Genomic DNA, 16477 nt, shown 5'->3' with positions numbered 1-16477 from the left:
TAATATTTTATAATTGAAATTATGATCTTTAATTAAAACACCACAAACCTGATAAACTGATAACTATAATAAACTAAATCCTCCAATTTGCCTAAAATAGTTTATAGAATCAAAATAAATGCCTTTGGCTCTAAGGATGGACTACTGTGACTGAGGTTATAATACAGACTGATGTGTCTCAGCAGTGCCTATCTTACTGTACATACACCCGAAGTGCACATGGAAAACAATAAACCTGATGTACACACAGATCTTCTCCAAGGGAGAGCACAAAGGGCTTTCCTTTAGGGAACTGTGTTTCAGGGAATACACGATTTTCTCTAAGCCATTTCAGGAAAGAAAAGAGAGGGTGGACTCAGCCTCTTAGGGTTGTGACTTTTAAATTTTTTCACAAGAGATAGAGAACATGATATCTCATATAGTGAGAAAAACTCATCTGGATGTGATTATACTAATTGCCTCAGAAATACTGGTAGACATGAAATGTTAAACTGTGATAATACACAGCCTCATACAAGTAATTTTCTTTTAAGTTAAATTTGAAATAACTATACAACATCAGTAATTCTGACTTGAATTCTGGGAAAGTTCTATCTGAGAGAATTATGGTACAAGTATTCTTCCCTGAAGCCTGATAAAACAGTGTGAAGCCCATCATCACTAAAGAAGTGGGAATATGCATCGATTTTTCAACCCCTTTTTAAAAATTACGGTATCACACACCATTACCTTGTTTTTCATAAATTTAGAATGGCTCCGATAGACCTCCATCTGCTTCATTTCTTCCTCTCGTTCTTCAGTACTCAAAGCCCCGTTCGATTTCAGCATCTGAATCTCCTCTTCCAAGTCTCGGAGACCACGCTCCATAGAGGAAATTTTTGAATCCTGAGGACAAAAGAAGATTTAGACAGAAAGTCAGACTTTGAACCTGTCTTTACAGATGTGAAATTTAATAAAGATAAATATGTAGAAATATTGCAACTGGTGCCTTGCTTCTAAAATATACCCTTCACGGCCATTTGGTGGAGAGGAGGAGGACTGAGTCTACAGAACGATTTTTCCTCTACCCCTTCCCCTGTACCCTTTTGATTAAAGTTGAGAGTATTAACTAAAGAAGCAGAAGCAATAGAAAACTAGTTGAATTTTCTCAGTAATTTATGGTCAACAAACTTCTAGTGACAACATTTGTAATACTAACAGTAAAACCTTTCCTAGCTATAATATTTCATTGTTTTACTTGGTGACCCCCAAAAGCTCATTTCTGCCCCCAAAAGAGTGAAGAGAAGAGTAAGAAGGTTTCAAAGATTCACACAATAATGTGTATAATGATATCTACAATAATAAGCATCTGATAACAGATCTTTTATTCCCCCTGCAGAAAAACAAAGGGATGAATAATTACATTAACAGTTACAGTTTATCATACAGTGGTCCCCCTTTATCCACAGTTTTCCATGGTTCTGCTTTCTGTGGTTTCAGTTACCAGGGATCAACTGTGGTCCAAAAATTTCAAATGGAAAATCCCAGAAAAAAACAATTCATAAGTTTTAAACTGCACACCGCTGTTCTGATGAACATGATGAAATCTCACACCATCCTGCTCTGTCCCACCGGGATGTGAATCATCCTTTGTTCAGTGTATCCCCGCCCGTTAGCTGTCTTGGTTATCAGACGGACGGTCCTGGCATCGCAGCGCATGTGTTCAAGTGACCCTTATCTTACTTAATATCACCCCCAAAGTGCAAGACTAGTAATGCTCGCAATTCAGATTTGCCAAAGAGAAGCCATAAGGTGCTTCTTTTAATTGAGAAGGTGGAAGTTTTCACTAAGAAAAAAAATCACATGCTAAGGTTGCTAAGATCTGTGGTAAGAATGAATCTTCGATCAGCGAAATTGTAATGAAGGAAAAGAAATTCGTGCCAGTTTTGCTGCTGCACCTCAAACTGCAAAAGTTAAGGCCACAGTGTGTGATAAGTACTTAGTTTAGATGGAGAAGCCATTAGATTTGGGCAGTAAGATACTGAGAGAGAGACAGAGAGAAAATGAGACCCATTCGCATAACTTCCACTACAGAATACTGTTGTAACTGTTCTATTTTACTATTAATTACTGTTGTTAATTTCTTACACTGTGCCCAATTTATCAAATTAATCACAGGTATGTAATGGAAAAAACACAGACTACATAGGGTTTGGTACTACCCGTGGTTTCAGGCATCCACTGAGGATCTTGGAACATATCCCCTGCACATAAGGGGGGACCACTGTGTTAGCAACCTTACTTATTTGCTATACTTCACCATGCATTTGAAATAGTCCATAATAATTTTTAAAAAGAAACATCACTGTCCTTGTATATCAGCATCAACACAAATATCACCTCCTAGTACAACGTCCTTCTATATTCATTTTCTTGGCTTGGTCCGTCACAGTATCTAGTTTATCCCCAGATTACTTTAGATGTCATCAGTTCTTACACAGAATTCTTTTACAACTACAATTGTATATGCTCATTTACCTAAGAAATAAAGACCTTAAAGAGCATAAATCCATTATAGCTTTATTTTATTTGGAATTTTAGAGAAACCATTCCTTTAGGAAGAAATTTTGAGATTTTCTTTTTTCACTTTACCTCAAGCCTGTCTTGACTGACTCCTTGCTATCTGAGGGCATGCAGATAAGAGTTAAAGGATTTATCATGAGACAACTACAATTAGCTATTTTTAGGTTCGGGGGAGAGGTGAGGGCTGTACTCCTCTGACATTGCATTGCCTTTAACATAACACAGCAAAAATTTTCTTTTACAAATCTATTCAAATGAAACTTACATTTGCTTCAAAATTAATAAACATATTAAATTAATACAATCAGAGACATTTTAAACCTAAACAAGGATTTTGAGTTACTCATTTAAAATTATCCCAGCTCATAAAGCATAAACGACTTCAAATGCATTATCTGAAAATTCACTTTTAAGATTACTATAAATATTACTGGAAATATCAGGATCTTCTTCCTCAAGAATAACTAAAAATAACAGGCATTGGCATGTGACTAACCTGCAAATGAAAGAAAGTGAAATATGGTTCTAACATTAGCCTGGGCCGCAATGAAAGGAGGCAGCAGAAAGAGGGAGCGTATTTCTAGCACCACTGGGCGCCACACAAGCAAAGTAGCTAAGAATTCCGGCTCTGCACATCACAGACAGCCTCTTCCTCTACGAGGCCCCTACAAGGCTGTTGCCAAGAAACATTAGCCATCTTCTCCCCTAATCCCAGCACAGACAGAGAGGCAGCTCTTAACCAAATGAGACCCTCACTACCAAATCATGCACCACAAAATCTGCACCTAAAAAGGGACGATAACTGCAGCTCTAAAAGCCATGAGGCAGCACTGACTGCCCAGAAAAAGAACCTGACAGGCTACTTTCTGGGATGAGGTCAGAAAATTAATGCTTGATACACTGGACTAGTTGTAGCACCAACTCAACCAGTACTCAGGCTGGATTTATTTGAGGACAGTCCTTTCAAAGGTGGTTTCTTACTCCTAGAATGTATAATAACTAAATAAATAAATTCTTTATCTCTTACGACTCTGCACTTCCCCAGCCCCGTGGCTCCCATCATTAATCAACCCACCCCGCTGAGTCCACTGAAATCCTCTGCTCCTTGTTAGATTTCCCAAGTCCTCAACTTTTTTTCAAAAGTTGTCTCCCTACCCCAAGCAAAACCTGGCTTTCCCAAAGCATATAATTTCCCTGAAATCTCTCCAGTGAAGTTTGCTAATCCTCCAGCACCACAGAGTGGCAGGGAGAAGTGTGGGCATCCTCCAGGCTCCTCAATGCTGTTCCCATTTAAAGCTCACACTCCTCTGCCCTCTCGCTCTGTGCGGCTGCCATCTAAGGACTTCCCAGTCACTCCTGCCCACTTGAAGAAGTCTTCAACACCAGGCTCACAATTGATCTCTCCTTCAAATGCCACTCCTGCCATCATCCAAGTATTTCAATGTCTGAATTCGCTGACGTCTGTAATTCTAACACACTCATCTTCCGGTCCATTTTAGCTATCCAGTTTACAAAACCACATCACCCAGGACTCTCCTCCCAGGCCTGACACACCATCACTCACATTAACTGCTGTCCTTGCATCTCACAGAGTCCTCCACCACCCTAAGGTCTACATTTTCTCCCAACCTGTCCAGCCATTCTAAATTCTCTTCCTTCCTATCCAGGCAACATCCCTGGACTGATCATCCAAACTACTCCTTCAGCCCACCCTAAATTCACCTGCATCCCAATGATTCTGCTATATCTATCCAGCAAAACTAATCCTAGAGCAGTCCAGTAATTCTTCCCTGCTCTTCCACTGCTAAAGGGAAACAAAACAAAACAAAACAAAACAGAGAAGAAGGGAGAAGGAAGCGGAGGGAAGAAAGTGGAAGAAGGAAGGAAGCAGAGAAGGGGAGGAGGAAAAGAAGGGGAGGAGGAGAGAGAAAAGAATATCGCATCACCTTAAAGATGGCTGGGCTCTTTTACAGTCCAACATCACCTCCCTTCCCATTTCCCCCAAAGACTAGCCTAGATTTTCATGATCCTCTCACACTCATGCCACACACTCAGCATCTCAACTGTTTCAACTGTGATCTCAACATGTTATGTTGAGATACATACACCTGACCCCACTGGGCCACCAGAATCTCAGTCTCTTGCTTCTTAGCAGAATGGCTGGAGATTAAAACAACTTAAAATAGATCCACTACCAGTTAAAACCACTACACTTCCCCGTGCTGTCAAAAGGCAAGCAAAAGAATTCTGTGAACATGGGTACACTCACATGTTTTATTTTTAGGTTCCAACAGGGATCAGGAAATAACATGTACAAATAAACTTGTGGGAAACATGAAGATGCAATTCAACCTTTCCAAAGGCTCTTTACAAGACTATGTTCAAGACTATTAATTGTCTAACTACAAAGAACCTAGAATCCACTAATTTGGAAGTTGTTTGGTTAAACCCTTTCCCCAATGAGAATAAAGATGTATACAATATAAACAAAGTTTTAAGAGGAAATCATCTAAAAGAACAGTTCTCATAACTGTATTTGAGAAGCACATATTTACATAAAACTATTTATATACCAAAAACTAAATATTCTTGTCATATCAACAAATATTAATAGAAGGTGCATGATGCAAAACACTGTGCCCAATGTTTTAGGGGATGTGAAGAAGTTAAAAAGAGAGACAGAGACAGGGGGAAGGAGGGAAGGGTCCTCATCTGTAAGAGTCTTCTAGCTCTTGTAAGAAAGAATATGTTAATAAAAATAATAGCAGTATCAGCGAACCCTGATTGAATGTTTACTATGGGCCAGGTCCTGTTCAAAGTGTTTTACTTGTTTTAACTAATTTAAACCACAAAACAACCCATGGGATAGGTAATATTATCACCATTTATCAATAAAAGAATTGAGGCATAGATAGATTAGGTTACTTGTTCTAGGTCATACAACTGATTAATAAGTAAAGCCAGATTTTGAATTCAGGGAATTTCACACAGAAGGCAAGCTGTTCATCACCAATCACCATAACATTCAGTCTAAAGATTTCTAACTACTCAGTAACTGAAAGCAGAGGTTTTCAAAGTACGGTCCATGGAACCCCAGGGGTGCCTCCTAGCCTTTGTGAGAAGTCAAAACTATTTTCATAATAATACTATGGCTTTTTGTGCTTTTACCACTGTGCTAACATGCGCACTAAAGGTATAAAGGAGGGGCAAAAGCGCTGGTGCCTCAGGACAACAGCAACAACACCAAACCACACTAGCAGTCAATGTATTCTTCAGGGTCAGCACTCTCAGAAAAAAAAGAAAACTGAGAGAGAACACTTTTAAAACACCGGCTCACTTCAGAAAGTTCCTGGTTACTTTATGACTCTCAACATGCTCAGCCCTTGAGCCTGTGTCTCTGCACCATTCCCTGTGATGAAACGGGAAGGGGCCGGCCCGGCCGCTGCACCTGAGTGTGGTGCTGCCCCCGGACAGCACTGGCTGCCCCACGAGCTGCAAGCTAAATGAGGGGCTTTTTTCACAGAATCCGATCCTTACTTGAGAGAAGAAACGACAAAGAAACGTGGTATTTGGCAGACACTTTCTTAAACACAAATGAAATGAGTCATTTTAAGAGAATAAGGGGCCCTGAGATCAAAAGGTTTGAGAACTGCTGATTCCAAGAAATGCTGGACAAGAGGAAATGAAACCGAAGTTCTTTTAATGTGTCATTTTCATTAAGGCTTACTATTTCCTCTCAGTCTACAAAATGAGCGAAATATTATAACACACCACTTTCTTAAATTCACACATGAAAGTGTGATCACTTGAAAGTGTGAACTGACACATGGGATTCCTTACTAGGTTCTCACTTACCTTCATTTCAATAACAGTTTGCAGAGCTTTAGTTTTGGCAGAATCAGGGGCATTCTCAAATCTCCGATGCATCTCCTATACATGAGAAGCAAAAAAGAGAGTAAGTGTCCTCCTTTTCACTCTCATTTTTTCAAAAGGGGAGGGGAGGGGTGAGGGAGGAGCAGTTACATGCGAAGATGACTATCCCAGCCTTGTAAGACGCTGTGATCGCTTTCTGTCTCCCTGACCTTTCCCTGTGGACCAGGGAGCCCACAGACGACACTCAGGCCAAGAGACAGAGGAAGGTCCTCATCTCTGAACACCTCGTTGTACACAATGAGTCACACAGACCCCAGTCACAACAGGTGAAGCCCCGACACATCCCCAGGTTGGTGTGTCACTCTTCCACACGACTCTAAGACACATCATCAGAACTCCAAACAATCCAAAAGGGGGATTAGAAATATTCCCTTTTTAAAAGCAGAACTCAAAGCAGTCACAGTCCGCACTGCACAAAGCTACTAAAAGCATTTGTGTTGACAATATCCTTTGCATAGCATCCGCCCCCAGAGCAACAACCACCTGGCTAGCTACGATGGAAATCTCTCTCCAGAGGGGGTACAATCAGAAAGAAAAAGAAGATAAGACTGTTGAACAGGTTTCCTAAATAGTCCATGTTTAGCGAATGTCAGAAAAACATAGCTATTTTTTAAATCCAAATTTCAGTGCATTCAGAATCAGAAGGGAAGGAAGGAGATGGTAGAATATCACAGTTAGGGTGTTCAAGGATCACCCCGAAGTTACCAGATGTCCTCAGGCTATCTTCTTTTCAGAGTCCGTGAATGTCTCTGAGTCAGTCAGTATTTCCAAAGTACCCTGGGACAGCCTTTAGTGACCGCAGAGAATACAGACGGATACTTTCCATCTGAACAGCACTGGTGAAATTCTAGGTCTGCCCTCTGCTCTGCCCGCTTGACATCTATATAGATGTCTACTAGTTCACTCAAACTTATTTCATCCAAAACAAAACTTGTGACTTCCTCCTCTTTAACCTAGACCCTCCTCTGAAGACTGGCGAGTCCTGCCCACCTCCTTACATGGCACTACCCTCCCGGTGGTTCAAGCCAAACCCCACAGTGTCTCCTTTCATTCCTCCCAGATCCTCATTTCCTACCACCTTCTAGAGCAGGTCCTAACTGTTCCAGCTTCAAAAGATTTCTTGAATTTATCATTTCACTCCATTTCCAGTTCAGTTTAAGCCTAGATTACTATAACAGCTTCAAGTTAAGTTTCTTTCCGTTTCCTCTGCCCATTGTAAAGAAAGCAATGGGGTATATCTTGGTAAAGCATCAACAAATCACGGCACTAGTCTGTTTTAAATCCTTCAACGAGTTTCCCATTTACTTCTCACCCTCTACAAGTCAACACAATCTGACCATAACAGATAGAAGACTGGCCCTCCTGTCATAAACTATGTTAAAAACTAGACAAAAACGCATGAAGCAACTGTTTTTGGACACTGGAAAACAAGCAACACAGGACTATGATCCTCGAGAGAAGAGAAACTAACAAGGTTATGGTGTGGACTTGCTATCCAATATGTGATGCAGGGAGAGGAAGACCAATCAGAAAACAGCAGTCCTGCCGAGCTCAGAAGACAGATCAATGGGTAAGAGTCCCAAAGACAGTGGAAATGTACAGAGCAGAATAACACAGAGAAGGAAGCCAGCCAGAAAAGCAGCAGTGTCTGATCTGAGAGGGGTCCCCTGGAGCCTCTGGCCAAGTACTAAGTGTGCATGTATAGTGAAAGACTCCACAGTGTCAAAGAACGACTACTGGGAGCAGAACAACTACCAGAGAGCTGTGAGTTGAGCAACTACCTGAACTCACATGGGGCTGGGAAAAGTTCAAGCTCCAAAGAGGCAAAGTGGAGAGAACATCAGAGGCACTGAGCAGAGACACCAGAAAGGCCAAGTCTCAGGAGCAGAGACAGTCTAGCCCTGGAGGGAAGGCTACCTAGACTAGCCCCAACAGAGTGTCAAAGCAAGTCTCGTCAGGATCAAGTTAACACACAATTAACTCTTGCAAGACAAAAACACTTCATTAAGAAAGACAGTAAAATCCAGAACACATTAATCCAGGATAAAATCTGAACACATTAGTTCAGGCCATAATCATGTCTCACCTGCATTAAAACAACAAACTCATCAGTTACCTCCCAGCCTCCAGTCTGTCCACACTAAATCTACTCCCTGCACTGTAAACAGGTGATAAACTGGGCACACAGATACTTAATGTGTTTAATAAATGAGTGCAAACTTTAAAATGTAATAAACAAAACTAAAATGAATCCTAATTGTAAATAATCTTCACCTATTAATAAAGTCCTCTAACCTATATTTCACATTTTTCACTTAATATTTCTGTATCTACTTTAAATATTAAAACTGCATTTCTTTGAAGTACCTCACAATTCAGACACTGAACTAATTTTATCTGATCTCTTTCCCATTACCTACTTCCAAATTAGGGGAATTTCCAAGTGCTTTACAGTGAAACTATTATAATTTCATTTTAAACTCTAGCAAGCATATCAGCAATATATAAAGAAACAGATCCATTTGAATAAAAAAAATTCTCCTCTGCTAAGGAACTAGGGTGCACTTTAAACCATTCACAGGCATAAAGCTTTCCTATTAAGACACTGTAAAACATCAGTCGTAACAGATTCCCATTCAAAGGTCTGCACATTAAAGCTCATTATGAACACATCCTGCAGTCGGTGGGCTGATCAACTCCCCTTTCCCACTGAGCACATCAAGCCTCTGACTCATGCGCTGTTAATAAAGAAAGAGGACTCTGGAAATAAAAATAAATGTACCATTCAGACAAATGTAAGAAGTAGAATGTGCTAGTGCTCGCTTTGTTTCGCTCTTTTTAGCCTGAAAATTTTCACTCAAAACAACTTAAAGCACAGGTAGAATTATCTGGATCTTGTACTGTCAACTGTGGTATGCAGTAGAAAATGTGTTCCATTTCTCTCACTGATTTACTGAAGAATAATGACTGAAGAAAGAAAACAAAGTAGGAACAAAATTTCAATCTTTTGTTAGCAGTTTCTTTTGAAAAGTATTAAGTCAACATTTACTTACACAACTGAGAGAAAGGAGTATTTGTGCCTGAAAAGAACTTATGCCTGAAATTTTTTTTCCAAGTTTCAAGTTTTAGCCTCCAGCACCCTTGGTTCAAGGGTAGACATTCCTTCCTCAGATTTCAATTCTCCACATAAGTTCTGGGCTTACTGTACTCAACACAGAGAAGTGAGGAAAGAACCCTCACTACTCTTTCTGTACCTCAACTCAGCTGATGTCAGATAGCACTGCACTTTAACCCTTTACCATCTCAAGCAACGGCATGATTCTGAGAAAACATATCTTCCTGTCCAAATGGAAATGAGGCACAAATGACACACACACAAAGAAAGACGAGGAGGGATAACCTGAAACAATAAGGTATGCGACGCAATGTATTCGCATTTTCCAAAATTACTAGGAAAGGGCAAACTAGGGACCCTTTTTCTTTTTTAATTCTTCCTATTCTTTGACCAATGTTTCTGTTTTTTCTCTATATATGTTTCTCTTTTTTCCGTCTATCCTCCTCTGCTTTTACCTTACAACTACCAATGACACAGATTGGCATTCCTCGGATATGCTAGTTAGAGTCAGAATTCCTAGCCTAGAACCTCGTCAAACAGTAGGGCTTTTAACCTCAGACTCCTCCTCAAATCTTAACATGATAGCAGTTGTACTAAACAAGGTCTGTTGACCAAAATATTATAGAGATAGAAATTAGCATACATGTAAATGTTTTAAGACAAATTAGTATTTTAATGTCTTTCTTTTTTTTTTTTTTTCTTTGTGGCTGTGTCATGCAGCACGCAGATCTTAGTTTCCTGACCACGGATGAAACCCATGCCCCTTGCAGTGGAATCGCAGAGTCCTAACCACTGGACCGCCAGGGAATTCCCAACAAATTACTATTTTATTCATCACAATAGGATCTACATTTTAAAAAAAAAAACAGGAACACATACAGACCTGAAATATATCATTCATCTGGCCTATAGACAATGTTCGCTATGCATATGGATTGCCCATCCAAAAATTCCATAGGTATTAGGAACTTGGGTATGTTCTGCCAACACAATGAGAACCAAACTTTGATGTATCACAGAATCACCTGTGAAGCCTGTTAAAACTCCATATGCCCAGCCCCAGGCACTAACCACTTCTTGACTGTAGTTCAATATTTGTCCAATAGATGTCTTCACTCTTCTATTCATCAAAGGAAGGGCACTCCAGTAAACAATACAAAATCTAACAGTAAGTCACGTAACAACGTAATTTCTGTACAAAGAGAAAATACGATGCTTAATTTAAGTTTTCTCTTATTTGGCTTTTATTTGGGGGAATTATTTACCTGCTATCTATAGAAGCACGTTCATAAACAAAATGGAAAACTAATCACAAATGTTCCTGGATATGAATGCCATTTTAACGATACTGTATTTCACCAAATCTAAGAAGCCACTGATTGTAAAGCAAAGCACTGTTTAATGTGCTGGAAAGAAAATAAAGAAGTAAATCATGACCCATGCTTTTATCATTCAGAATTTTTATTTTATACTGATTGCAAGACTCTTTTTTGCTTATTTAACCATGAAGTTTAATCATATATTGTTTTGAACTGTTTTCATAACTTTCCCCATAGCAGTGACTTTTCGTTCCAATGCTGATTCACAGCCTAATATTACTGAAGACACACTGAACAGCAGCTAAAGCGAACATGAGATAGCAGCAGCGCTCACAACACCGGCTACAGTGAACAGCTGTGACTATGCGTGCGCAGCCAGACACATCCAGCAGGATCGCGGCCCTGCTGACAGAGATTTTAAGATGCCATCAAGGAGAAGACAACTCATTTTCATACTGTAAAAATGGGAAAAACTATGAGTCTTGGAATTGATGAAATACCCATTTTTTTAAAAGATGGACAATAATCCAATAATAATAAAACCTATGGATATCCTTGTGCTGAGAGCGTGCAACTTTCTGCCTTTCTTGACATACTAGTGATAAGATGTACAGCAGTCATTTCAAGTCACCACTCACCCAACCTAGATTAGAGCTGCTAAGTTCTTTATTAGACTTCCTTGTTCACTCATAACTCTCCCTCCCCCATTTATTCTCAACACAGCCAGAGTAAATCTGAAAAGCTAAACTAGATCTTAGCACTCCCTTGACCAAACATTGGGGCAGTTTTCTCTTGTACTTGGAGTAAAATTGTTGCTTTACCTGCAAGGATCCTGAAGGCAGGTGCTTTGTCTTCTACAGGGCATGGATTTCTGTTTTGTTCACAGCCACTTCCCTGTGCTCTGCACACGGGTTAGGGCCCAATAAATATCTGACGAATGGAATGAATGAATCTGGCCCTGGCCGCGTCTTCAACCTCTCATCTCATGCCTGTCTTCCCCTCAGACAACAGGCTTTTGCCCTCTAGTCTCCTTGCTGTTTCCTCAAAACTCCTTCCCATCAGGCCTTTGAAACTGCTAACCTTCTTCATGAAATGCGTTTACCCAAATGCTCAATCAGGCTGTTTCACCTTTCCCGAGATCTCCCTTAAAGGGCACCTCCTCAAAGGTGCGTACCGTTTACCCCCTCCCTCAACATAATTAGACTCAACTAATTTACCTCATCTCATAATTATCAGTTTACCATCTTTCAAAATATTTTTAAGTTCTAGGAGGCACAGACCATGCGTTCTGACATGAAAAATGTATACCCAGTGCTGATCCCAGGATCAAATACATACTAGTGGCGCAACAGACACTTGTTGAGTAAATGAGAAAAGAAAGGTGGTGCCAAGTGCCTCCAGCATCTTCTTATTTTGGAAAAGATTTTTATGTAATAGTCGAGCCACATGTTACAAAGCTTTACACCAAATTATCATTTTAACTTTTGTTAGTCGTATTTTCTAACATACACACATTTAATTATTTAAAGTTCTTGCTGTGGCAATAAAAGATTCTTTCCTATCTCAAGATTATATTAAAACCTTTTTACTTATATTTTCTTTTTGTGTTTTTATTTTTTAAGAGGCAGCTCTTTATTTCATCTAGAATTTAATTTAATGTAACTATGTACTGTTTTCCAAAGAGATGGCCATTATTTCTAAACATGTATCATATGCTTAAAACTATATTATTTCTGGGTTTTATTGTTTCATCAATCTAGCTATCTATTACTGTGCCAGTACCACACAATTTAACATCACTGGGTTTAAAACACATATATCATGATCTGCTTAAACAAGTGTTCCTGCACTGTTCTTTTTGCAAAGAAACTGCAACATCATTTGGGCGTGTCAAGAATATTCCCATTGGGATTACATTAAATTTACAGAGTTGGGGGAAAGCAGCATCTTTATATTACTATTTCCATCTACACTGTAATGAAAATTTACCTCTATCCTTTCCATTACCATTACTGATATTATTTAATCCATTTTCCTTACCTAATTGCACTGCCTAACACTTCCTGAATAATGTTAAATACTGATGAACACAGCTATCTTTGACCTCTCCCTAACCTTAATGGATGCATCTAGTATGTCAGAGTAAGCCTGATGCTGGCTATTAGTTTGAAATATCTCTATATTACATATTTATTGAGTTGTTTTTATTTAAATCATGCTATAAAAGTATCATTCAATTCTTATTTTTAGTTCATTTGGTTTAGTTTTCAAAGTGTAACATTTTATCTAATATCTTTGACATAGCTATCAAACACAAGGTTATCTTCTCCTTTTACCTATTACAAATTATAACTGTGAATGATATATTGAGCCATTCTGACATTCCTAGAATAAACTCCTTTTGGTCAGAATATTATCCTTTTATCACAATGTTGATTTAATCTATGAAAATCTTCTTTATAATTTCTATATCTAAATTCATCAGCAAAACTGGTTTGGGGTTTTAGTTTATTTGTATTCTAACCTTCATTAGGTTTTAGTATCCAGTGGTCACAACGGAAAAAAAAAGAATTGGGAAAGCTATCCTTCTTTCTGTAAGCTCCAGGTTTAAACTTATTCCCTTACATTTCAACTTATTCAACCAACACTTCTTGAGTACCCACTGTGTATTTGTTAGACACGGACACGATAAAATTATATATATATATATATATATATATATATATATATATATCTCCTCCACATCCTTGGTGCAAAAAATTAAGTGAACAATGAAGAAACACACATGGAAGTATACTATAAAATGACTGGTCCATCTACGTATATGTATAGAGCTGCACAAGAAAGACTTCACAGAAGAACTAAAATTTGAGCTAAGTCTTGAAGGTAAGTAGGAGAAAGGAGAACAAGTATTCTAAACATCTGTTCCTGAAGCAATCACTTCCACTTGCTCTTAAATAATTTTAATCCACATGACTGTATTTCCTGTAAGATGTTGCTACGTTACTAATGGCAACTGGAATTCTGTACTGACATGACTGACAAGGCCTATATTTCTTTCCACATTATGTTCAGAAGTGGGACTTAATATCTGTAGAGCTTGTTACTTCAAAATTAGTCTTAAATTCATGTTTTTTCCTACTACTTGTTCAAATTCAAATTGTTCTCTGCCAGAATAGCACTGTGGCTTTCCATAATCCTTAACTATTCACTATTTATTAACTCCAAAACTCAAAAATAAATGGGCACAGGTTGAACTATTCAGAACAGAAGGAATAAAAACGTAACATTCAAAGTTCATCACGATGCTGGTGGGGTTTTCATGCTACATGCTATTTGAGATTATTACACCTTCTCTAACAATGCTCTATGGCGAGGCTCCAAGTTACCTCATTAAAATATAAACTCTTTAAAGTAAACTGAAAGAAACTCAGGATGGGGCCTATAACACAGTAGTTGTTATACAGATTAACCATAAAAACACAGTATATGCTGCTGGGGGGATAAACTGGTCCAATCACTCTGGAAGACAAGATTGATATTCAGAGTTGTGAAAACGTACACACCCTGAGAAAATTCACTTCTGGGAATTTATCCTAAAGAAAAAAATTAATGTACAGGGATATATGGTTAGGAATATTCAGTGCAGCACAGTTCTATAATGATGAAAAATTAATAGTAGTCCAAATTTCCAACAGTAAGAGATATAAATAAATGCAACAGAACATTAAATCAACTGAAATTACAGAACTCTACATGTACTGACAAAGAAAGGTGGTCAATGCAAGTTATTAAGAAAAGCAGGTGACATTACATTCTGTATCACTGCACTCCCTAATACAGCAGCCATTACCTACCGAGAGATACTTAAATTTGATTAATTACATTTAATTTTAAATTAGTTATATTTAAATAAAATTTAAAATTCAGTTCCTCAGTCACACTAACCACATTTCAACTGCTCGACAGTCACATGTAGTCAGTGGCTACCATACTGCACAGAGCAGACACAGACCGTTCTATCATCATGAGAAGTTGCTGTTTTGCTTTTAACCTCCTTCCTCACACTTCATTTAAAAAGGGATTATTGAAACTGGCACTAAAATAGTTCTGAGATTTTTTTTTTCCATATCCGAATGTGAAAGTTATCTGAAGTCTCTGACATCATATAGAGAAGTAGAGCTGTCAATTTTTCTTAATTCAATGCAAGATGAATTCTTCATTTATGCTTTCTTAAAATGAAGCATTACATAGAAAAGTGAAAAAATTATCAGTAGTCACAGCGGTCAGCTAAAGTCTGAAATTTCCTCTCAAAAAAATGACAGTATGCCTCTATGTCATTCTTTCTAGCTGTGCCTCCATGGCAGCAAATGATTTTTATCACATATCTTTTACAGCAAGGCAACAGTTTCCATGGAAACCACAGGGCGAACATCCATTCTGGCTGCCAAGGACTTTATAAGCACACCTAAACTGAGGTAATCGCTTACTTTCAATTATTAATATTTTAAAATTGAGCAATAGTTAGCTACTCTGATTCTGATTTTGTTGAGTGTGTCAAAATCAACAAATCAAGAGATGAGCAACAAATCAAGAAAATTCTGTGCCCCTCTAGCAACAAAATGAGTCTACAGAAACCAGGAGGGGAAAAAAACCCAGAAAATTATTAAGCCAGTATACATGCCAGCCAATGTCATCTCATATGAGACAGCAAATTGGAATAGAAATCAGTGTAGGACGCAGGCACCAAAGGAGAAATTCCCTTGCACTAGCTCAAGAGAGCATATAAATTTATCTAGGCCAAAATGCTGACTCATCAGGAAAAAAAGACAGAAGGCCCTAACAACTGAGAAAGTGGCCACTCACCTCTCTCAACAGAGCGTTCTCCTTCTCCTTCTGCTCCAAAAGGCTTTCGAGGTGGTGGACGTGCATCTCTGCCTCCGCCAGCCTCCGTGTTCTCTCGTGGTCCTCCTCAGTAGCCTTAGCAGAAAGTCCCTTGCTCTGCAACATCTCCAGCAGCTTCTTGATGGACTCGTCCCGAGCATTCAGGGTTTGCTTCTGAGTCTCGATCCGCAGCTCCATCTCCTCCAGAGTCTTTCGAAGGAGGAACAGCTCCTTGGCCTGCCGCTCATGCTCAGTGTGCAGCCTCTGAAAGTTCTCCTCTGTCAGCTCTGCCACGCAGGGCTCACCAGTCCTACTGCTACTATCTTGTTGAAACAGCTGGTTCAGGTCCCTCTGGATCCGCAATTCATCCTGGAGAGCCTGGATTGTCATTTGCATGTGCTGGAATCAACACAAAAGAGAAAACCCAAATCAGCTTTCCTCTTCAAGTAGCAGAAACAAAGCAGATTGGGGGGAGTCAGAAAGTAGCTACCACAACTGCCAGAACCCTGCATTTAGCAAATCAAGATTCATGTTTTTCTGTTCTACACTGTCTTTAAAAATGATTGAGATAATCTGTAAAATGTCAGTAATTTAATTTGTGCTTATTACCAACAGGTAACAAGGTAAATCTCACAGCTCTTTGCTTTGCTTAAGCCATGACTAA

The 16477-nt window shown here is 38.9% G+C and overlaps 1 protein-coding gene across 9 annotated transcripts in view; it reads right to left on the bottom strand.

Moving 5' to 3' along the window:
- ERC1 (ELKS/RAB6-interacting/CAST family member 1) overlaps positions 1-16477 on the bottom strand; it is a 410068-nt gene that overhangs the window by 311539 nt on the left and 82052 nt on the right. For all 9 annotated transcript variants that reach the window (XM_057703818.1, XM_057703817.1, XM_057703825.1 and 6 more), the window contains exons 3-5: positions 15796-16212; positions 6418-6492; positions 730-885 (exon numbers count right to left, since the gene is read on the bottom strand). In XM_057703818.1, the coding sequence (XP_057559801.1) occupies positions 730-885; positions 6418-6492; positions 15796-16212 (648 nt within the window). The remainder of the gene's footprint in view (positions 1-729; positions 886-6417; positions 6493-15795; positions 16213-16477) is intronic.

This window comes from Hippopotamus amphibius, chromosome 12 (assembly GCF_030028045.1).
Source record: "Hippopotamus amphibius kiboko isolate mHipAmp2 chromosome 12, mHipAmp2.hap2, whole genome shotgun sequence".
NCBI classification, from domain to species: domain Eukaryota; kingdom Metazoa; phylum Chordata; class Mammalia; order Artiodactyla; family Hippopotamidae; genus Hippopotamus; species Hippopotamus amphibius.
This window is presented reverse-complemented; position numbering and strand designations above follow the sequence as displayed.